Source organism: Somniosus microcephalus, chromosome 32 (assembly GCF_052327205.1).
Source record: "Somniosus microcephalus isolate GS21.2 chromosome 32, FLI_Smic_1.0, whole genome shotgun sequence".
NCBI lineage: Eukaryota > Metazoa > Chordata > Chondrichthyes > Squaliformes > Somniosidae > Somniosus > Somniosus microcephalus.
Window position 1 is genome coordinate 958,596 of NC_141018.1, and position 24,121 is coordinate 982,716.

Below are 24,121 nucleotides of genomic sequence, written 5' to 3' on the forward strand. Positions count from 1 at the left end.
CCCCAGCCAGGGGAATCATCCTCCCTGCATCTACCCTGTCAAGCCCTGTAAGAATTTTGTGTGTTTCAATGAGATCACCTCTCATTCTTCTAAACTCTAGAGAATATAGGCCTAGTCTACTCAATCTCTCCTCATAGGACAATCCCCCCATCCCAGGAACCAGTCTGGTGAACCTTCGTCGCACTCCCTCTATGACAAGTATATCCTTCCTTAGGTAAGGAGACCAAAACTGTACACAATACTCCAGGTGTGGTCTCACCAGGGCCCTTTATAATTGCAGTAAGACGTCTTTAATCTTGTATCAAATCCTCTTGCAATAAAGGGCAACATATTATTTGCTTTCCTAATTGCTCGCTATTACCTGCATGTTAAATTTCAGCGATTCGTGTACAAGGACACCCAGATCCCGCTGAACACCAACATTTCCCAATCTCTCAACATTTAAAAAAATACTCTGCTTTTCTATTTTTCCTATATAAGTGGATAACTTCACATTTCACCACATTATATTCCATTGCCATGTTATTACCCATTCACTTAGTCTGCTTATATCCCCTTGAAGCCTCCTTGCAACCTATTCAAAACTTACATCCCCACCCAGCTCGGTATCACCAGCAAACTTGGATATATTACATTTGGTCCCCTCATCCGAATCATTGATGTAGATTGTGAATAGCTGAGGTCCAAGCACAGATCCTTGCTCATCCCCACCTAACATGAGAAGCTCCTCCGAAAATCCGCACCTAATATCCGCATCACTGCCCCAACCATTCTAATTTACTCAGGTCATCCTCAACTCCACCAAGTATCCTCAGCGCTTCCACGCCCCACGTAACATCCTCTGCTCTTTACCACTCCACCTAATATCCTAATTTCCCCCCCACCGCCAACGAACATCACCTCTCCACCCCACCTTACATTCTCAGCGACTCAACAATCCCCCAGCCGCCAAACTTCCTCAGCAACTCCCCACCCTACCTCACGTAACCGCCTCTGATTTTCCATATCCCACCAGCTCCTCCGCACACACACAGCAAACATCCTCAGCTTCTCCCCACCCTGAACCTAACATCCTCAGCTCCTGCACAATCCATCTAATATTCTCAGCTATGCCAGACCTCCAGCTAACAGGTTGGGTGATTGGGCAGAAACATGGCAGATGCCATATAACGTGGATAAATGTGAGGTTATCCACTTTGGTGTCAAAAACAGGAAGGCAGATTATTATCTGAACGGCAATAGATTGGGAGGAGGGGAAGTGCAACGAGACCTGGGTGTCCTTGTGCACCAGTCGCTGAAGGTAAGTATATGAAGGTGCAGCAGGTGGTTAAGAAGGTAAATGGTATGTTGGCCTTCGTAGCATTAGGGTTCGAGTACAGGAACAAGGATTTCTTGCTGCAGTTGTACAGGGCCTTGTTGAGACCACATCTTGAGTACTGTGTGCAGTTTTGGTCGCCTTATCTGAAGAAGGAAGTTCTTGCCATGGCGGGAGTGCAGTGAAGATTCACCAGACATACCTGGCATGGCAGGAATGATGTATGAGGAGAGATTGGGTCAATTGGGCTTATACTCGCTGGAGTTTAGAAGAATGAGAGGGGATCTCATTGAAACTTATAAAATTCTAACAGGACCAGACAGACTTGATGCAGGAAGGATGTTCCCGATGGCCGGGGATTCCAGAACCAGGAATCACAGTCTAAGGATAAGGGGTAAGCCATTTAGGACAGAGATGAGGAGAAATTTCTTCACCCAGAGAGTGGTGAACCTGTGGAATTCTCTACCAAATCAAATCAAATCAAATCAAATCAAATCAACTTTTATTGTCATTGTTAGTGCACAAGTGCAGTACAACGAAATGTAGGCTTGCGGCTACCGAGAGTGTACATTTAGATTAAGACATTTAAACATTCAACATTCATTTGGCTTGTAATACATTAACATAAACATAACCATAATAAAGTGCATTGGCAGATGTGCAGGCTTTAGAGTTTATTTGTGGAGTTCAGTAGGATGACAGCCCTGGGAAAGAAGCTGTTTCTAAATCTGGTCGTACGGGTGCGAATGCATCTGTAGCGTCTCCCAGATGGCAGGAGGGCGAACAGACTGTGGCTGGGGTGGGTAGTTTCTTTGATGATGGACCTTGACCTCTGTAAACAGCGTTTCTGGTATATGTGCTCTATGGTCGGTAGCCGGGTGCCGGTAATGCGTTGGGCAGTTTTGACTACCCGCTGCAGGGCTTTCCGGTCATAGTAGCTACAGCTGCCATACCATACTGTGATACAGTTCGTCAGGATGCTCACTATTGTGCAGCGGTAAAAGTTAGAGAGGATCAGGGGTGACAGGTTACATCCCTTCAGCCTCCTTAGGAAATATAGGCGCTGCTGGGACTTCTTCACCAGAGTGGAGGTATTGAGAGACCAGGAGAGGTCTTCCATGATGTGGACTCCGAGGAACTTAAAACTGTCCACCCTTTCCACCACAGCCCCATTGATGTGGACGGGGGTGTGACTTCCGCCTTTAGACTTCCTGAAGTCTACAATGATTTCTTTGGTTTTCTTGATGTTAAGGGCTAGGTTGTGGCCTCCAAAGAAGGCAGTGGAGGCCAATTCATTAAATATATTCAAGAAGGAGTTGGATATATTTCTTAAGGCTAAAGGGATCAAGGGATATGGGGAGAAGGCAGGAACAGGGTACTGAGTTTGGATGATCAGCCATGATCTCATTGAATGGCGGAGCAGGCTCGAGGGGCCGAATGGCCTACTCCTGCTCCTATCTTCTATGTTTCTATGTTTCTATGTAACATCCTCAGCATCTCTCCACTTATCTCTGCATAAACTCTGCAGCTGTCAATCACATACTCTCTGCCGGGGACTGTCAGGGAACTGCCTGTACGTATTTCTGCCTACAGTCTGTCAATCCAGTGGGTGCGATGTGCTATCACAGATTATCAACCAGAGAGAACAACAACAACTTGCTGCAAATTTTTTTGCAATTCCGAACAGAGTTTACGAATTGTGTGCAGAGAGATAGAAACATAGAAACATAGAAGATAGGAGCAGGAGTAGGCCATTCGGCCCCTCGAGTCTCGTCCACCATTTAATGAGATCATGGCTGATCATCCAAACTCAGTACCCTGTCCCTGCTTTCTCCCCATATCCTTTGATCTCTTTAGCCTTAAGAAGAATATCCAACTCCTTCTTGAATATATTTAATAAGTTGGCCTCAACTGTCTTCTGTGGTTGAGAATTCCACAGGTTCACCACTCTCTGGGTGAAGAAATTCCTCCTCATCTCTGTCCTAAATGGTTTACCCCTTATCTTTAGACTGTGACCCCTGGTTCTGGACTCCCCAACCATCGGGAACATCCTTCCTGCATCTAGTCTGTTCAGTTCCTGTCAGAATTTTATAAGTTTCATGAGATCCCCTCTCATTCTTTTAAACTCCAGCGAGTATAAGCCCAATCGACCCAATCTCTCCTCGTACGTCATTCCTGCCATCCCAGGTATCAGTCTGGTGAATCTTTGCTGCATGGCAAGAACATCCTTCCTCAGATAAGGCGACCAAAACTGCATACAATACTCAAGGTGTGGTCTCACCAAGGCCCTGCACATTTGCAGCAAGACATCTTTGTTCCTGTACTCGAATCCTCTCGCTACAAAGGCCAACATACCATTTGCCTTCTTAACCACCTGCTGCACCTGCATGCTTACCTTCAACGACTGGTGCACAAGGACACCCAGGTCTCGTTGCACTTCCCCTTCTCCCAATCTATTGCCGTTCAGATAATAATCTGCCTTCCTGTTTTTGTCACCAAAGTGGATAACTTTGCATTTATCCACATTATACTGCATCTGCCATGCATCTGCCCAATCACCCAACCTGTCCAAATCATACTGGATACGTGCAAGTAGTTCTCTAACAGTTCCCAGGAGGAGAGTTTACTATAAAGTATTACCAAATGTCATTCACATGGAAATGACTTATGAAGTAATACTGGGCGGCCTACTGGTGGAGCTGTCCAGGGGCAGTATAAATACTCGGGCATGGGCCCAGCTTGTGCAGGACATTCTTTAACAGGAACTAGTGAAGGACACAACTAGATCTCCATGTTGAAAAACAGTTGATTAAAGCCTTGTTTAATACTCAGACCAAGGGCCTCGTAGTTTTCTGACATCACCAAGAATTTACAGTACTGAAATTATCCTTTCAGCCCAACAGGTGTATGCCGGTGTTTATGCTCCACTCGACCCTCCTCCCAACTTTCTTCGTAAACACCTTCAACATATCCTGCTATTCATTCATCGACCATGTGCTTATCTAAATTCCCCTTGAATGTGTCTATGCTGTTTGCTTCAATTATACCTTGTGACAGCGCCATCCACCACAGGGCGGCCATGTTTGTGTCAGCTGCAGGCGGCCATGTTTGTGTCACCCACAGACGGCCATGTTTGTGTCACCCACAGATGGCCATGTTTGTGTCACCCACAGACGGCCATGTTTGTGTCACCTACAGACATGTTTGTGTCACCTAAAGACGGCCATGTTTGTGTTTTGTGCGGTCGGCCATATTTGTGTGTCTCGAGGCCAAAACATATCATCAGTTTCTTTTAATATAGCTTTCCATGTAATGTATTTAATGCAAATGGTATATTGAAGGGCTTTAATAAAAATATGAATAAAAATACTGTTTTCAGGCTCTGTTTTGTGATTTCCCCTGCAGGCCTTCCATTTTAAATTTGAGAACAAAAATAAGAAATTTCCCACCCCAAAGAAAGTCATTGCTCTGTACGGGGTGATGTACAAAGACTACTGAGCACCTGGTTTGAGTATAAAACAAGGCTTTAATCAACTGTTTCAAAACCATGAGATTTCTGGTAACATCACTAGTTCCTGGTTACAGAAACATCCTGAGCAAGCTGGGTCCATGCCCGAGTATTTATACTCCTAGGATGGTGCCACCAGCTGGCCGCCCAGTGTTACCTCATGAGTCATGATAAGATTCATGACACGGGGATGGAACCCTCGACATTGGCCTTGTTACAAAATGAGCTGATAACTCCCTGGAACTGTCAGAGAAATCCTTGCATATTCTCTCAGCAAACAGTCTGCAGCTGTCAGTCACATGCTTTACCTTCCCGGGAACTGAGAATAAACTGTCTGCACCGATCACCAATCACTCTGCACAGAGTCTGCAGCTGTTCAGAAACAGTGGGCTAGATTTTCAGTATAGACAGTTTTGGGGCGCTAACCTTAGCGCCCGCCCGAAGTTAGCGCCCGCCCCAAAGTAGCGCCCCGTTGCCGGAAATTCAGTGGCTTCGCCCTAAGAGAGTGGTGGAGTGCTAAAAGAGGCGTTGCACTCCTACCTTTAGGCGCTCAGCCGGCGGTCCAGAGGGATAGCGCCCAGGCGGGGCGCAGCACGGGTGCGGTCATTTTTGCACTGACAGCAGACCCCGTGGTGCCGACCAGCTCTTAAAGGGGGAAGGGACGAATTGGTCTGCTGCCACGCCCTGCACACTGCAGCCTTGCAAAGAGGCCTCAACACTACTGCTCAGCCCCAGGGAGTCATGGCAACGCCAGAGAAGGCCCGTCAGCGTGCCCTGTGCTTCTCAGAGGGTGATCTGGACATAATGGTCACAGCTCTGGAGGTGAGGCGCAAGATCTTGTTTCCAGAGAGTGGGAGGAATCCAACCCACCACGACTACACCAAAGCCTGGAAGCAGATCGCCCAGAGGGTGACGTTCACCGGCGAGGCCCCCAGGACCCACAAACAATGCCGTAAGAAATACAACGATCTGACCAGGATTGTGAGGGTGAGTAGCCTTTCCAGTCTCCTCCTCATTCTTGCATGTACACCTGACATGATGGGCAAAGGGACCTGAAAGTCCTATTGGCCAGCCCTCAGCCAGCAGCATTGGGACAGTCATGAGCATCAAATGGCCATTCGGCACTCTACACTTTGGCCAAGCTATTCCACCATGGGAGGCAGTGGACAGTACATCAGGGCTTCACTCTGTCCAAGCTATTCCACCATGGGAAGCAGTGCGCACTACATCAGGGCTTCACTCTGTCCAAGCTATTCCACCATGGGAGGCAGTGCACAGTACATCAGGGCTTCACTCTGTCCAAGCTATTCCACCATGGGAAGCAGTGCGCACTACATCAGGGCTTCACTCTGTCCAAGCTATTCCACCATGGGAGGCAGTGCACACTACATCAGGGCTTCACTCTGTCCAAGCTATTCCACCATGGGAGGCAGTGCACACTACATCAGGGCTTCACTCTGTCCAAGCTATTCCACCATGGGAGGCAGTGCACAGTACATCAGGGCTTCACTCTGTCCAAGCTATTCCACCATGGGAGGCAGTGCACACTACATCAGGGCTTCACTGCGCACTTACAGCCCGTCCTTTCTCTTGCAGGCTAAAGTAGCGTTTAATCGCCAGGCCCGTGCCAGGGGTGGCCGCGCCAAGCTGCAGAAGCTCACTCGGCTGGAGGAGCGCGTGTGTGTGCTCATGGGAGCCCGTGTGATTGTCCCCACAGCGTGCGGTGTATCCGACCCTCCACTGCCCGGCAATGGTAAGGACCTCGCCTTTTGGCCCTCTCGCGTCGCACTGGCCCATCCGAGCTACCTCCTTTGCCACTGTCCCACCAATGCGCTGAATCCCACCAGTCCTAACTCCCTCGCTGACGCCGTCTCCTCACTCTGAAGCTACTCTTGTGCATTCCTGCTTTCAGCTGGTGACGACCAGGACCCTGAGGCTGCCAGTGACAGCACCTCCGACCAGGAGGAGGAGGAGGAGCAAGCCGGACCTTCGGGGGAACAGTCACGTCCCGCAGGAGAGGAGGAAATGCTTGACACCTCCTCACTGGACGAGTGCCTGGAGGAACTGTCGCAGGGCAATGCAGCTTCTGGGACCAGTGGCGTCCAGCCACCCAGCAGCCGTGCGCGTGGCCCGCGGCCTTCCCCCCAAAGGGGGGAAGGATCAGAGGGGAGTGCTGCTGCTCGGCACACTCGCCGTCACCAACGCGGCAAGGGTCCCCTAGTTCGGCCCCCGCTGGATAAGATGGCCGACGACTTGGACCGGCGCCACACGGAGCTCATGAGCGTGGTGGGGCGCATGCCTGAGGCCATCGAGTCGCTGGCGACCAGTGTGCGCGAGTTCGGGGCAGCAACTGCCGCGACTGGCCGCATGCTGACTGATGCCGTCAAGACCCTGGCGGATGTGATGCGCGCGCACACCAGGACCACAGGGCCACTCACTGCTGCCACACGCGCTGTCTCAGGCAGGCATCGCCAGGGCAGGCGCCGCGCTGGACCATCCCAGCAAGCCGCCCGTCGGCTGATTGCTGCGGATCCTGCAGTGCGGGCCCGGCCGAGTGCCACCGCGCCACAGCACCAGCCAGCGCATCCCAGACGCCAGCTGGCCCACATTGCGCCATCCGTCGCCGCCATTCCCCCTCTGGGGCGTCAACGGCAAGCGGCTGCAGCTGATGGTGGCCAGGCTCAGGTGCGCCACTCAGCAGACGGCCCCTCGAGGCCCAAACGCCGTGTAGGCCGCCCCCCAGCAGCATCTGGCGGAAGGGCATCTGAGCCTCAGGCGCCTTCCCCCAGCCTCGCAGCAGCCACTGGGCAGAGCTTGCGAAGGAGCAGCAGGCAGGGCAGGGGAGGCAAAATGCTGGCCAAGGTCTCGCCCTCGCGGGCCACTCAGTAGAGGGTGTGGCCAGCTTTCCTTTAATATGGCGGTGGCCATCTTTATTTTGCCCATGGTTGTGCTTTTGGAGGGCTTTTTTTTTGCGTTAGGCCGACGTTGAGGCCCGGTTTCAATAAAGGTGGAGTGGCTCCTCCCCAGTTTGTGGGAGTGGGTCGTTTGTTGGGCTTTTTGTGGGGCCCGTTTATTGTTTTTGGGGATTCATGTGGGAAGGGCTTTTCATTTTTGTGCAATAAAAAATTATCTTTATTCATGCAGTCTCCATGGTTGTTCTTCTTAGTGTTTGTTGGCTTCGCCGGCTGAGGGGTTGCGGAGCGGCTGCATTCATCTTCCCTCATGGCCCCTGGCCATTCCCTGACAGGGGGCTTAGAAGTACCGTGTAATAAGGTGGCGTCGTGCGGCCCTTGGCCCTGGTCGCTCCCTCCTGGGAACGTACTCCTGCTCCTCCTCCTCCTCCTCATGCTCCTCCTGCTCCTCCTCCTGAGGTGCTGGTCCAACGTCAGGTGGCAGTGCCTGAGTCCTGCGGATAGCCAGGTTGTGTAGCATGCAGCAAACCACCACAAATTGGGAGACCCGGTCCGGCGAATACTGGAGAGCTCCTCCGGAGCGATCAAGGCAGCGGAACCGCTGCTTGAGGACCCCAATAGTTAGCTCGATGATGTTGCGGGTGGTTTGATGGCTCTCGTTGTAGGCCTCTTCAGCAGCGGTCCTGGGTGCGCGAAGCGGGGTCATGAGCCAGGTGCACAAAGGATAGCCTTTGTCCCCGATGAGCCATCCTCTTGGGGAAGGCTGTGCCTGGAACATGTCATGCACAGTACTCTGCCGCAGGATAAAGGCATCGTGGCTGCTGCCTGGGAAGCTGGCATTGACTGCCATGATGCGCTGCTTGTGGTCACAGACCAGCTGCACATTCAGAGAATGGTAGCCCTTCCTGTTGCGATACTGCTCGCCATGCTCCAGAGGGGCCCGCAAAGCCACATGCGTACAGTCAATGGCGCCCTGCACCAAGGGGAATTCCCCGAGTCTGGCAAATCCCAATGCGCGCTGATGCTGGCTCTCGAGGACCATGGGGAAGGAGATGAATTGGCTTCTCCTTCTGAACAGTGCTTCGGTCACGTGGCGGATGCAGCAATGCACGCCATACTGGGAGATGTTTGCTATGTCCCCAGCAGCGTATTGGAAGGAGCCGGTGGCATAGAAGTTCAATGCCACCGTCACCTTCACTTCCACCGACAGAGACGTCCTGCACCTGAGCTTTGGCCGCAGATCTCGGCGAAGCAGGTGGCAGATCTCTGCAATCACCTCCTTTCGGAATCGGAGCCTTCTAACACATCGCGCGGCACTCATGTTTAGGTAGGAGCGCTGCTGGCGGTATAGCCTGACTGGGTAAGGCCTACGTGGCCGACGCCTGTAGCCCCCTCTGCCTCTAGCCAGGGCTGCCCCTCTCACAATGCGTCTGCGAGCCCTACGGATATGGCGCTGCAGCTGCGCGTTGGCACCCCATGCAGCCCCCATCAAATCCTGGCAAACAGTCTAATTTCCAAATGGCCACTTGCAGCGCTATTGCCTGAGTCCAAAAATACCTGCCTCTTGCTGCTTGAAACCAGTTAGCTATCCTCCTTGTTGTGTCTCCAGAAATGCGTTGCACAAGACTGTTTTCTGAAAAAAGGATGGCCTTTATACTGGAGAGGACGTTCCCTTTAATTAGCGCCCCCCGGGGCCCGCGCTGGTTGTGTTGCGTTCCTTTTTCCAAACGCTCCGGCCGCCCGCCGCACAATGGGGCGGTCCGACTGAAGTTTGCAATCGGGGCGGCCAAAGGGCGTTGCACGAGGATGTGACGTCATTTTCTGCGCGCGCATCCGGGCGGGCGCTAAACTTTGCGCCGGCGCTAACGGGCAACTTAATTTGGGGCGGAGCGCAAACTGCGCTGCGCCCGGGCGCTACACGCATAGCGCCCGGAAATCACTTCTCTTAAGGCGCTAACTGCTGGCGCAAGCTACTGAAAATCTAGCCCAGTGAAACATAGAAGATAGGAGCAGGAGTAGGCCATTCGGCCCCTCGAGCCTGCTCCGCCAATCAATGAGATCATAGCTGATCATCCAAATTCAGTACCCTATCCCTGCCTTCTCCCCATATCCCTTTAGCCTCAAGAAATATATCCATCTCCTTCTTGAATATGTTTAGTGAATTGGTATCAACTGCCTTCTGTGGTAGAGAATTCCACAGGTTCACCAATCTCTGGGTGAAGAAATTCCTCCTCAACTCTGTCCTAAATGGCTTACCCCTTATCCTTAGACTGTGACCCCTGGTTCTGGACTCGCCCGCCATTGGGAACATCCATCCTGCATCTAGTCTGTCTAGTCCAGTTCGAATTTTATAAGTTTCAATGAAATACCCTCTCATTCTTCTAAACTCCAGCGAATATAAGCCTAATCGACCCAATCTCTCCTCATACATCATTCCTGCCATCCCAGGTATCAGTCTGGTGAATCTTCGCTGCACTTTCTCCATGGCAAGAACATCCTTCCTCAGATAAGGCGATCAAAACTGCACACAATACTCAAGGTGTGGTCTCACCAAGGCCCTGTAAGACTGCAGCAAGACATCCTTGTTCCTGTACTCAAATCCTCTCGCTATGAAGGCCAACATACCATTTGCCTTCTTAACCGCCTGTTGCACCTACATGCTTACCTTCAGCGACTGGTGTAAAAAGACACCCAGGTCTCATTGCACTTCCCCTTCTCCCAATCTATTGCCATTCAGATAATAATCTGTCTTCCTGTTTTTGCCACCAAAGTGGATAACCTCGCATTTATCCACATTATACTGCATCTGCCATGCATCTGCCCAATCACCCAACCTGTCAAAATCATAATGGAGTTTCTCGGCATCCTCCTCACATCACACATGCCCACCCAACTTTGTGTCATCTGCAAACTTGGAGATATTACATCTAGTTCCCTCGTCTAGATCATTAATATATATTGTGAATAGCTGGGGTCCTAGGACCGATCCCTGCACTACCCCACTAGTCACTGCCTGCCACTCGGAAAAATACCCATTTATTCCAAATCTTTGCTTCCTGTCTGCCAACCAGTTATCAATCCAAGTCAGCACCTTGCCCCCAATCCCATGTGCCTTAACTTTGCACACTAATCTCTTATGTGGGACCTTATCGAAAGCCTTCTGAATGTCCAAATACACCACATCCACTGGTTCTCCCTTATCTATTCTACCAGTTACATCCTCAAAAAATTCCAGTAGATTAGTCAAGCACGATTTACCTTTTGTAAATCCATGTTGACTTTGTCCAATCCCGTCACTGTTTTCCAAGTGCTCTGCTATTACATCTTTTATAATGGACTCTAGCATTATCCCCACTACTGATGTCAGGCTTACTCATTTATTTAATTGCTAGTTGTGGGAGCTTGCTGTGCTCAAAATTCCAGGCTTCCTACTTTGCAACAGTTGATATGGTAGATTGAGAGAGACTCTTTCATCTGATGGGGGAGTCAAGAGCAAAAGGTGCACGACCTGAAAATTAGAGCTGGGCTGTTCAGGGCTGAGTTCAGAAAGCACATCTTCAGACAAAGAAACATAGAAACATAGAAGATAGGAGCAGGAGTAGGCCATTCGGCCCCTCGAGCCTGCTCTGCCATTCAATGCGATCATGGCTGATCATCCAAATTCAGTACCCTGTCCCTGCTTTCTCCCCAATCCCTTGATCCCTTTCGCCTTAAGAAATATATCCAACTCCTTCTTGAATATATTTAATGAATTGGCCTCAACTGCCTTCTGTGGTAGAGAATTCCACAGGTTCACCACTCTCTGGGTGAAGAAATTCCTCCTCATCTCTGTCCTAAATGGCTTACCCCTTATCCTTAAACTGTGACCCCTGGTTCTGGACTCCCCAGCCATCGGGAACATCCTTCCTGCATCTAGTCTGTCTAGTCCTGTTAGAATTTTATAAGTTTCAATGAGATCCCCTCTCATTCTTCTAAACTCCAGCGAGTATAAGCCCAATCGACTCAATCTCTCCTCATACGTCATTCCTGCCATCCCAGGTATCAGTCTGGTGAATCTTCGCTGCACTCCCTCCATGGCAAGTACATCCTTCCTCAGATAAGGCGACCAAAACTGCACACAATACTCAAGGTGTGGTCTCACCAAGGCCCTGTACAACTGCAGCAAGACATCCTTGTTCCTGTACTCAAACCCTCTCGCTACGAAGGCCAACGTACCATTTGCCTTCTTAACGAAGGCGCACAACCTGAAAATTAGAGCTGGGCTTTTCAGGGCTGATGTCAGAAAGCACATCTTCAGACAAAAGTGGTGGATATCTGAAATTCTCTTTCCAAAAAAGCTGTTGAGGCTAGATCAATTGAAAACCTCATAACTGAGATGGAGAGATCTTTGTTAGGTTAGGGTATTAGGGTTTATGGATCCAAGGCGGGTGCTTGAAGTTAAGATAGAGATCAGCCATGATCTAATTGAAGAATGTAACAGGCTGAAGGGGCTGAATGGCCTACTCCTATTCTAATGTTCTGACCAGCAAAAGCACGTGATTTGAGTGCTTTGGGACGTCCTGAGATTGTGAAAGGCGCTGAATAAATGCAAATTCTCTCTTTTTAAGCCCACTCTTCTTTGTGATGGACGTGGTTCCTCCATGCAGTTCGTGCTTAGCTCCGCTGCACACGAGAAGTCCATTGCTGACAGCCATGAGCATTGGTTACAAATCCATCGGCCAGCATTTAGGTCAATGTCCTTCTTCCGACTGCCACTGATACTTTTTTGTTACTCCTATTTGCTTCTGATGTTTAGTTCAGCGTCAGCTGATTTTTATCGCTGAGTGATACAATTGCACTTCAACTATGTCCGATTGTGGGCATTCTCACTATTGTTTGACTTATACTCAACAGAAAGCAACCTTGAAATTCCGTAGCCCTGCCCCAGCTATCTATGACCAGCATGACAATGATAAGCCTTTTAGCACATTGGAGAGGACAAAGTATTCTGGCTGAAATTGCAACATTGCGGGCGGACAGTATGTTGGATTCCACACTGACATCACTTGAGACCAGAAATCAGCCGCACTTGGCACTTTATGTAGCAAGTTAGAGATCTCAACCGCACAACAATAACTTATATTTAGAACTAGCCCTGGAATTTGAGAGTCAGCCCCAACCCAAGCGCTTTGGCACAACTCGAATCGGAAACAGACGAGCGAGCGAGCGAGTGCTGGTGAGATTTCTTCCGCGGAGTTTGGGGACTGTGTGTTAACGCAGGCGCAAGGCAAAGGTGGAGAGGTTTTGGGAGGAAGTAGGAGGGAGGGACTGACTGTTCTGCTGAAAATTTCGGTGGAAGGAAGGCTTAAAACAGAGCGTGCGAATGTCAGAGGGGCGTGGTGTTCTGCAATAGATGGAGGAGATGCAGAAATAAGGCTAAACGAGGGCGTGAGATGATATTAAGATGATTTGCATTTTTGTAAGAATGAATGGTTTCAGGTGAAATGTTAATGGAGGTCATGAAAGACAATTGGCAAGCGGATAAAGATACGTGCGAGTGTGCTCTTTTAGCAGGCAGTAAACCTTATTGGGGGGTGGAAAGAGAGAGAACAGAAAGTAGAGCAGGAGAACCGCACCAACAACTTGCATTTGTATAGCGCATTTAAGGCAGTAAAACGTCCCAAGGCGTGTTACCAAAACAACAATTGGCACCGAGCCACATAAGGATATATTTGGACAGGCGAGCTCATTCATAAGTAAAGAGATAGGTTTTGGAATAAACGGGTCTTTTTACAAGTGGCAGGCAGTGACTAGTGGGGTACAGCCGGGATCGGTGCTAGGACCCCAGCTATTCACAACATATATTAATGATCTAGACAAGGGAACTAGATGTAATATCTCCAAGTTTGCAGACGACACAAAGCTGGGTGGGTGTTTGTGCTGTGAGTAACTCCAGGATGATTTGGACTGGTTGGGCGATTGGGCAGATGCATGGCAGATGCAGTATAATGTGGATAAATGCGAGGTTATCCACTTTGGTGGCAAAAACAGGAAGGCAGATTATTATCTGAACGGCAATAGATTGGGAGAAGGGGAAGTGCAACGTGACCTGGGTGTCCTAGTGCACCAGTCGCTGAAGGTAAGCAGGCAGGTGCAGCAGGCGGTTAAGAAGACAAATGGTATGTTGGCCTTCGTAGCGAAAGGATTCGAGTACAGGAACAAGGATGTCTTGCTGCAGCTGTACAGGGCCTTGGTGAGACCACACCTTGAGTATTGTGTGCAGTTTTGGTCGCCTTATCTGAGGAAGGATGTTCTTGCCATGGAGGCAGCGAAGATTCACCAGATTGATACCTGGGATGGCAGGAATGACGTATGAGGAGAGGTTGGGTTGATTAGGCTTTTACTCACTGGAGTTTATAAGAATGAGAGGGGATCTCATTGAAACTTATAAAATTCTAACAGGACTAGACAAATTAGATGCAGGAAGGATGTTCCCGATGGTCGGGGAGTCCAGAACCAGGGGTCACAGTCTAAGGATAAGGGGTAAGCCATTTAGGACAGAGATGAGGAGTAATTTCTTCTCCCAGAGTGTGGTGAACCTGTGGAATTCTCTACCACAGAAGGCAGTAGAGGCCAATTCATTAAATATATTCAAGAAGGAGTTAGTTATATTTCTTAAGGCTAAAGGGATCAAGGGATATGGGGAGAAAGCAGGGACAGGGTACTGAATTTGGATGATCAGCCATGATCACATTGAATGGTGGAACAGGCTCAAGGGGCCGAATGGCCTACTCCTGCTCCTATCTTCTATGTTTCTATGTTTCTATAATACCCTTCAAGTTGAGTTCTTACCCCACTGTATCGTTTCAAGACAGAGCTGATCACGCTGCGAATGTTGGACACTACAGAGCCTCTCCTGAGCGAGTCAGCCCTGGCTCAGTGGGTAGGCCCCTCATCCCTGTGTCAAATGGTTGGGGTTTCAAGTCCCACTCCAGGGACTTGCGCACTAAAAATCAAGCCTGACTCATCCAGGGGAGTGCTGCACTGTCAGAGGTGCCGTCTTTCGGGCGAGAAGTTAAACCGAGGCCCCGTCTACCCTCTCAAGTGGACGTAAAAGATCCCCTGGCACTATTTTGATGGAAAAGCAGGGGAGTTCTCCCCAGTGACCTGCCCAATATTTATCACACAATCAAAATCACTAAAACAGGTTATATCTGGTCAACATCACATTGCTGTTTGTGGGAGCTTGCTGTGTGCAAATTGGCTGCCGAGTTGCCCACATTGCAACACAGTTCAAACATAAAAGTACTTAATTAGCTCTTAAGCGATTTGGGACGTCCGGTGGTCTTGTCAGGCGCCATATAAGTATATAAGTCTTGCTTTAATCAGGGCAATGCTTGAGTCTTATATTGCTCCAATAATGTGTTACACACATAGAAACATAGAAGATAGGAGCAGGAGTAGGCCATTCGGCCCCTCGAGCCTGTTCCGCCATTCAATGCGATCATGGCTGACCATCCAAATTCAGTACCCTGTCCCTGCCTTCTCCCCATATCCCTTGATCCCTTTAGCCTTAAGAAATATATCCAACTCCTTTTTGAATATATTTAATGAATTGGCCTCTACTGCCTTCTGTGGTAGATACTTCCACAGGTTCACCACTCTCTGGGTGAAGAAATTCCTCCTCATTTCTGTCCTAAAAGGACTACCTCTTATCCTTAGACTGTGACCCCTGACTCTGGATTCCCCAACCATCGGGAACATCCTCCCTGCATCTAGTCTGTCCAGTCTTGTCAGAGTTTTATAAGTTTCAATGAGATCCCCTCTCATTCTTCTAAACTCCAGCGAGTAGAAGCCCAATTGACCCAATCTCTCCTCATACATCATTCCTGCCATCCCAGGTATCAGACTCGTGAATCTTCCCTGAACTCCTTCCATGGCAAGAATATCCTTCCTCAGATAAGGTGACCAAAACTACACACAATACTCAAGATGTTGTCTCACCAAGGCCCTGTACAACTGCAGCAAGACATCCTTGTTCCTGTACTCAAACCCTCTTGCTATGATGGCCAACATACCATTTGCCTTCTTTACCGCCTGCTGCACCTGCATGCTTACCTTCAGTGACTGGTGCACAAGGACACCCAGATCTCGTTGCACTTAACCTTCTCCCAATCTATTGGCATTCAGATAATAATTTGCCTTCCTGTTTTTGACACCAAAGTGGATAACCTCACATTTATCCACGTTATATTGCATCTGCCTGCTTCTGCCCAATCACCCAACCTGTCCAAATCATCCTGTAGTTTCTCGGCATCCTCCTCACAGCACACATGCCCACCCAGCTTTGTGTCATCTGCAAACTTGGAGATATTACATCTAGTTCCCTCGTCTAGATCATTTATATATATTGTGAATAGCTGGGGTCCTAGGACCGATCCCTGCGGTAACCCACTAGTCACTGTCTGCCACTCGGAAAAAGAGCCGTTTATTCCAACTCTTTGCTTTGTGTCGTCTGCAAATTTGGAGATATTACATCTAGTTCCCTTGTCTAGATCCTTAATATATCATGGCCCAGAAATTCGTGTCGGGGGCTTCCCGCGGGTGCAAGCCCCCGACCTACACTTACCTAGCGCGCCGGCAGTTGAAGCCTGGGCCTGCGTGGATTTCCTGTCTGTGGCCCGGTCCAGCTCCCGGCGCGCTGTGCTTGCGTGATCCAGCGGCGTACTTAGTGCGATGCGTCGGCTGGGATCACGTGAGCACTGGGCAACCAATCAGAGGAGGGAAAAGTCCATTCATGAGTTTGACAGAAAGCGCTGTCAAACTCATGAAAACTCCGGGCGCCCAAAACAGTACTTAACCTTAAAATAAATTTGAAAAAAAATCACACTATTTAAATCAACTATAAATAACATTAAATAACTATTTTAAACAATAATTTAAATTTTTGAAAAAAATAATTTTATAAAAAATCAGGGCTAAAAATACACTTACCTTACTGTAAAGTATTTAAAAATAATAAACCTGTGGAAAAAAAATTCTAATTTTAATTAATTGACCACTTACCTTTTAAAATGAAGTCCTTCCGCCTGGTTTTTAGATGTGCAAAAAGTCGAGGCCTTCACGCACGGGCAAACCTGTAAAAAAAAAGGAAGTTCAACGGGCCGCGCAGACTCCTGCACGCACGCGTTCGACCTCTGAACCCCTTCGTTCAGAGGATCGGAAATGCCGGTTTCCCGCGCATGCGTAGTGCATGCAAGAAACCGGCACTTCCATCGGGTCTACGCGTGAGTACTCCGTCCGTACTCACACATTGGGACCCGAATTTCTGGGCCATTGTGAATAGCTGGGGTCCAAGGACCGATCCCTGTGGTACCCCACTATTCACTGCCTGCCACTCGGAAAAAGACCCATTTATTCCAACTCTTTGCTTCCTGTCTGCCAACCAGTTATCAATCCAAGTCAGGACCTTGCCCCCAATCCCATGTGCATTAACTTTGCACACTAATCTCTTATGCAGGACTTTATCGAAAGCCTTCTGAAATTCCAAATACACCACATCCACTGGTTCTCCCTTATCTATTTTACTAGTTACGTTCTCAAAAAATTCCAGTAGATTACTCAAGTACGATTTACCTTTTGTAAATCCATGTTCATTTTGTCCGATTCTGTCACTGTTTTCCAAGTGCTTTGCTATTACATCTTTTATAATGGACTCTAGGATTTTCCCCACTACCGATGTCAGGCTTACCGGTCTGTAATTCCCTGTTTTCTCTCTACCACCTTTTTTGAATAGTGGGGTAACATTAGCTACCCTCCAATCCATGGGTACCGTTCCGGATTCCATCGACTGTTGGAAGATGATCAGCAACTTCCTTAAGTACACTAGGATGCAGATTATCAGGCCCTGGGGATTTATCGGCCTTCAATCCCATCAATTTCCCTAACACCACTCCCTCCATGGCAAGAACATCTAGTTCCCTCGTCTAGATCATTTAAAAATATTGTGAATAGCTGGGGTCCAAGGACCGATCCTTGCGGTACCCCACTAGTCACTACCTGCCACTCGGAAAAAGAGCCGTTTATTCCAATTCTTTACTTCCTGTCTTCAACCAGTTCTCTATCCAAGTCAGTACCTTGCCCCCAATCCCATGTGCCTTAACATTACACGCTAATCTCTTATGCGGGACCTTATCGAAAGCCTTCTGAAAGTCCAAATACACCACATCCACTGGTTCTCCCTTATCTATTCTACCAGTTACATCCTCAAAAAATTCCAGTAGATTAGTCAAGCATGATTTACCTTTTGTTCCAAACCTGTAGTCATGCGACGATCCCATTTTCCTGCAGGGATTAATCGCCCCATACGTTTATTGAGCTGTTTATTCGCCTCCTCTCCATTCTAGATCACAGGCAGCTTGACAGAATGTTCGGTAAGATGTTTAATGAAGTCCTCTCATCTCGCAATGTCCCTGAAGCGATGATTAAAGCACCAGAATTCTAACATAATTTGATAGGGTTGACGATAGTCATTTGGTCAAAAAATAAGTATTTTTTGAAATTCCTCTTGGGCGGTAATTCAGACGGGCAGTGTCGCACCGACCGCCCTTTATCTGCCATGCGTGATATTTGGCTCCGCTTACTACGCGGTGTGTATAACAGGATACCAGCCAATATTCCTGATGGCCCAAGACGGATTGTCAGCCCCTAACCCTTGCTTCTGAATGTTTCTGTTTGCTAGGGAGCGGCTGTGTCATTTTGACAGCCAAGGTCATGCCCACGGAGGATCAACATCATTTGTCAATGCGCAATTGATTTCACTTTTGAGTGGGGATGTCTTTGCTTGAGATTTTTAATCCTATTTGAAGAGAGAATCCAGCATGTTGCACAGCAGGAGGTATCTAAGTGCACTCAATCGACAATCAGCCGATCTCTCTCTCTGTGCAGTTTTCGAACGACAATGTACATTCTGCATTTTTTCTATAAATTGCTCGTTTCTTCCCAACATTCTATTGCAGGGGCGATAGTAAAATACTGCGGATGCTGGAAATCAGAAAAAACAACAGAAAAAGCTGGAAAAACTCAGAAGTCCAGGAAACATCTGTGGAGAGAGAAATAGAGTCAACGTTTTGACTCATAGAAACATAGAAACATAGAAACATAGAAGATAGGAGCAGGAGTAGGCCATTCGGCCCATCGAGCCTGCTCCGCCATTCAATGAGATCATGGCTGATCATCCAAATTCAGTACCCGGTCCCTGCCTTCTCCCCATATCCTTTGATCCCTTCAGCCTTAAGAAATATATCCAACTCCTTCTTGAATATATTTAATGAATTGGCCTCAACTGCCTTCTGTGGTAAATTCCACAGGTTCACCACTCTCTGGGTGAAGAAATTCCTCCTCATCTCTGTCCTAAATGGCTTACCCCTTATCGTTAGACTGTGACCCCTGGTTCTGGACTCCCCGACCATCGGGAACATCCTTCCTGCATCTAGTCTGTCCAGTCCTGTCAGAATTTTATAAGTTTCAATGAGATCCCCTCTCATTCTTCTAAACTCCAGCGAGTACAAGCCCAGTCGACCCAATCTCTCCTCATACGTCATTCCTGCCATCCCAGGTATCAGTCTGGTGAATATTCGCGGAACTCCCTCCATGGGAAGAACATACTTCCTCAGATAAGGCGACCAAAACGGCACACAATACTCAAGGTGTGGTCTCACCAAGGCCCTGTACAACTGTAGCAAGACACCCTTGTTCCTGTACTCAAACACTCTCGCTACGAAGGCCAACATACCATTTGCCTTCTTAACCGCCGGCTGCACCTGCATGCTTACCTTCAGCGACTGGTGCACAAGGACACCCAGGTCTCATTGCACTTCCCCTTCTCCCAATCTATTGCCATTCAGATAATAATCTGCCTTCCTGTTTTTGGCACCAAAGTGGATATCCACGTTATATTGCATCTGCCATGCTTCTGCCCAATCACCCAACCTGTCCAAATCATACTGGCGTTTCTCGGCATCCTCCTCACAGCACAGACGCCCACCCAGCTTTGTCTCGTCTGCAAACTTGGAGATATTACATCTAGTTCCCTTGTCTAGATCATTAATATATATTGTGAATAGCTGGGGTCCAAGGACCGATCCCTGCGGTACCCCACTAGTCACTGCCTGCCACTCGGAAAAAGACCCGTTTATTCCAACTCTTTGCTTTCTGTCTGCCAACCAGTTCTCTATCCAAGTCAATACCTTGCCCCCAATCCCATGTGCCTTAACTTTACACGCTAATCTCTTATGCAGGACCTTTTGAAAGTCCAAATACACCACATCCACTGGTTCTCCCTTATCTATTTTACCAGTTACATCCTCAAAAAATTCCAGGAGATTAGTCAAGCACGATTTACCTTTTGTAAATCCATGTTGACTTTGTCTGATCCTGTCACTGTTTTCCAAGTGCTCTGCTATTACATCTTTTATAATGGACTCTAGCATTTTCCCCACTACCGATGTCAGGCTTACCAGTCTGTAATTCCCTGTTTTCTCTCTACCACCTTTTTTGAAGGTGGTAGAGAGAACGTCAATGTATGACCTTTCATCTGTCAAGAATATTTGACAGATGAACTGTCATCATCTGACAGCTCTGCGATGTTTACCAATGGTGACATTCTCTGTAGTTTGATGAGGTCTTGAATTGAAGACCTCATTAAACCTCTTCCTTTTGCAGAAACGAGATGGTTGTTGCATTGAGGGACTACAGAATCTCAGCATCTCTATTGTGGAGGTGCGAGACACTCCGCATACCCACCAACTGGAGCCTGCAGGAAGAATCAAAGGTAAGTACACTTTGATGTAAAAGGACTATTAATCACTTGGTTTGAGTATAAAACAAGGCTTTAATCAACTGTTTCACAACCATGAGATTCTAGTCACATCACCAATTCCTGGTTACAAAAATGTCCTGAGCAAGCTGGGCCCACGCCAGAGTATTGATACTCCTTGGCTGGCGCCACCAGCTAGCCGCCCAGTGTTACTCCTTGAGTCGTTTCTTCATGAATAAGATTCGCGACACAATTTTTCTTATACTTTCTACTTACCTCACATCCGCACCCCTCCACACTTGCACCCATCACTTACCTCCACAGTGCACTTCTGCACCCCTCTGACCCCTGCAGGCCCACTACTCACCTCGGTGTCCATGGTGGGGTTGAGAGCCTATGGAAAGCCGGCACTTGTGGGGGGCAAAATGGGGATAAGCTTGTTTTCTGCCTCTTAACTACCTGTTAAGAGGCAGTTAAGTGGCTGTAATCCCTCCACCCGACCCCTCCAAGGAGACGGGACCTGGCGCGGGATGGCAAGATGCCACTGAGGCGGGTTGGGCGCCCGCCCCCAGATTCTGCCATTTTCCCGGCAGTCCCGCCTCCATACCCGCCTGCCCCGGGCTGGCAAGATCGCGCCCTATGTCTCCAAGATAAGGTGAGATTCTACAGCTCACGAGGACAGGCAAGGGAAAATAAAGAAAGGCTTGTGTTTCAGCCTAAGAAAGGAAAGGCTTGACAGAGTAAATCAAGCGGGGTGCCAAACAGGCTGCGATAATGTACAGGCCCATTTTTCGGTCCGGAGTTAAATTTCCATTGCCCAGCATGGAGCTAGAAGTAGGGATAAGAAACAAACAAAGATTCGCATTGATATAGCGCCTGTACCACCTCAGAAAGTTTTAAAGCCCATTACAACCAATGCATTACTTTTCAAGTCTAATCACTGTTGTAATTTGGGTGACGACGCATCTGGTTTGTGCACAGCACGACCTCACAAATATAAATGGGATGATGGCCAGTAGCACTCTCCCGCTCTTAGGCAGTCCCTCGGAACTGAGGACGACTTGCTTCCACATTAAAAATGAATTCTCAGGTGACTGATGAGTCCAATGCGGGACCTACAGTCTCTGTCACAGGTGGGGCAGACGGTGGTTGAAGGGGCGGGTGGGTGGGGTGCTTGGGTTGACGTGCGCTCCTTGCGCTGCCTGCGCTTGGCTTCCGCTTGCTCCTGATGCAGAGACTCGAGGTGTTTGGCGCCTGCCCGGATGCTTCTCCTCCACTTTGTGCGGTCTTGGGCCAGGGATTCCCAGGTGTCAGTGGGGATGTCGCACTTTTTCAAGGAGGCTTTGAGGGTGTCCTTGAAGCGTTTCCTCTGCCCACCTGGGGCTCCCATGCCGTGCCGGAGCTCCGAGTAGAGCGCTTGTTTTGGGAGTCTCGTATCGAGCATGCGGACAATGTGACCCATCCATCGGAGCTGATTGAGCGTGGTCAAAGCTTCGATGCTGGGGATGTTGGCCTGACTGAGAACACTGACGTTGGTGCGCCTATCCTGCCAATGGATTTGCAGGATCTTGCGGAGGCAGCTTTGGTGGTACCTCTCCAGTAATTGGAGATGGCCAGGTAATCTGTTGTTGGAGACGCTGGTTGAGTGAGATTTCACCTGTTCGTTTCCAAAATAATGCCATGGGATCTTTCACTTTCATCTGAGAGGGGAGACGGGGCATCAGTTTAACATCTCACCTGAATGACAGCACCTCCGGCAGTGCAGCTCTCCCTCGATAATGTCATTGGGATTGGCAGCCTGGATTATGCATTCAAACCTCAGGGGAGAGTCTGGAACCCACGTCCTTCTGACACAAAGGCGAAAGTGCTACGAACAAATTGGTTTCCCCAATATATATCAATGATCTGGACGAGGGAACTAGATGTAATATCTCCAAGTTTGCAGATGACACAAAGCTGGGTGGGTGTGTGTGCTGTGAGGAGGATGCCGAGAAACTCCAGTATGATTCGGACAGGTTGGATGATTGGGCAGAAGCATGGCAGATGCAGTATAACATGGATAAATGCGAGGTTATCCACTTTGGTGTCAAAAACAGGAAGGCAGGTTATTATCTGAACAGCAATAGATTGGGAAAAGGGGAAGTGCAACGAGACCTGGGTGTCCTTGTGCACCAGTCGCTGAAGGTAAGCATGCAGGTGCAGCAGGCGGTTAAGAAGGCAAATGGTATGTTGGCCTTCATAGGGAGAGGATTTGTGTACAGGAACAAGGATGTCTTGCTGCAGTTGTACAGGGCCTTGGTGAGACCACATCTTGAGTATTGTGTGCAGTTTTGGTCGCCTTATCTGAGGAAGGATGATCTTGCCGTGGAAGGAGTGCAGCGAAGATTCACCAGGCTGATACCTGGGATGGCAGGAATGATGTATGAGGAGAGATTGGGTCGATTGGGCTTATACTCACTGGAGTTTAGAAGAATGAGAAGGGATCTCATTGAAACTTATGAATTTCTGACAGGACTGGACAGACTAGATACAGGAAGGATGTTCCCAATGGCCGGGGAGTCCAGAACCAGGGGTCACAGTCTAAGGATAAGGGGTAAGCCATTTAGGACAGAAATGAGGAGGAATTTTTTCACCCAGAGAGTGGTGAACCTGTGGAATTCTCTACCACAGAAGGCAGTTGAGGCCAATTCATTAAATATATTCAAGAAGGAGTTGGATATATTCCTTAATGCTAAAGGGATCAAGGGATATGGGGAGAAGGCAGGGACAGGGCACTGAATTTGGATGATCAGCCATGATCTCATTGAATGGCGGAGCAGGCTCGAGGGGCCGAATGGCCTACTGTTGCTCCTCTTTTCTATGTTTCTATGTTTCTATGACCAAATCCGACGTTATTAATCCCAAACCAAAGGAGTTGGAGAATTTGAGAATTGTTTTTCTGTTTCTTTTCAGAAATGGAATTATTACAACGAAAATTAAGAGACACAGGTGAAGGCATAAATTTAATGAATGATATGAATTTAAAATATCTATGACGTTATATATATATATAATAAAAAATAATAAATAATGATGCTCTCGCCCAGCTCCTCTTCCGTGCACCTTGCATATCCAACTCCAACAATAAGTTAGAACACCTCATGGACTTCTTTAACACGATGGCGGTGACCATCCATTAGCTCTCCCGTGGTGACATCGTCTGGAAACATTGTTGCAGGTTTCTTAAGCACGCTGCCGACACCCAAATCTATCTTTCCTCCATCTCAATTGATGCCTCAACTGCCTCCGGATTGACAGGTTGCTTCTCTGACCTCCTGCACTGGCTCACCCACAACTTCCTCCAGCTAAATATTGGGAAGACCAACTCTATTCTGTTAGAACCCAGCCAGAACTCTTTACCTCGTTCCCGAGCCCTTCTCCCTCTCTGGTACTGTTCCACGTTGCATCATAGAGTCATGGAGTCATACGTCACAGAAGGAGGCCATTCAGCCTATCGAGTCCGTGCCGGCTCTCTGTAGAGCAATCCAGTCAGTCCCATTCCCCCGCTCTATCCCCGTAGCCCTGCAAGTTTATTTCCCTCAAGTGCCTAT

General features: G+C 48.5%; 1 protein-coding gene across 1 annotated transcript in view; it reads left to right on the plus strand.

The window, feature by feature from the left end:
• Positions 1–23,510, plus strand: part of LOC147097234 (putative G protein-coupled receptor 139) — a 49,558-nt gene extending 26,048 nt beyond the window's left edge. Inside the window, exons 3-4 of the mRNA XM_085971980.1 lie at positions 20,438–20,546; positions 23,484–23,510. Of these exons, the coding sequence (XP_085828106.1) occupies positions 20,438–20,546; positions 23,484–23,510 (136 nt within the window). The remainder of the gene's footprint in view (positions 1–20,437; positions 20,547–23,483) is intronic.
• Positions 23,511–24,121: the final 611 nt, after the last annotated feature.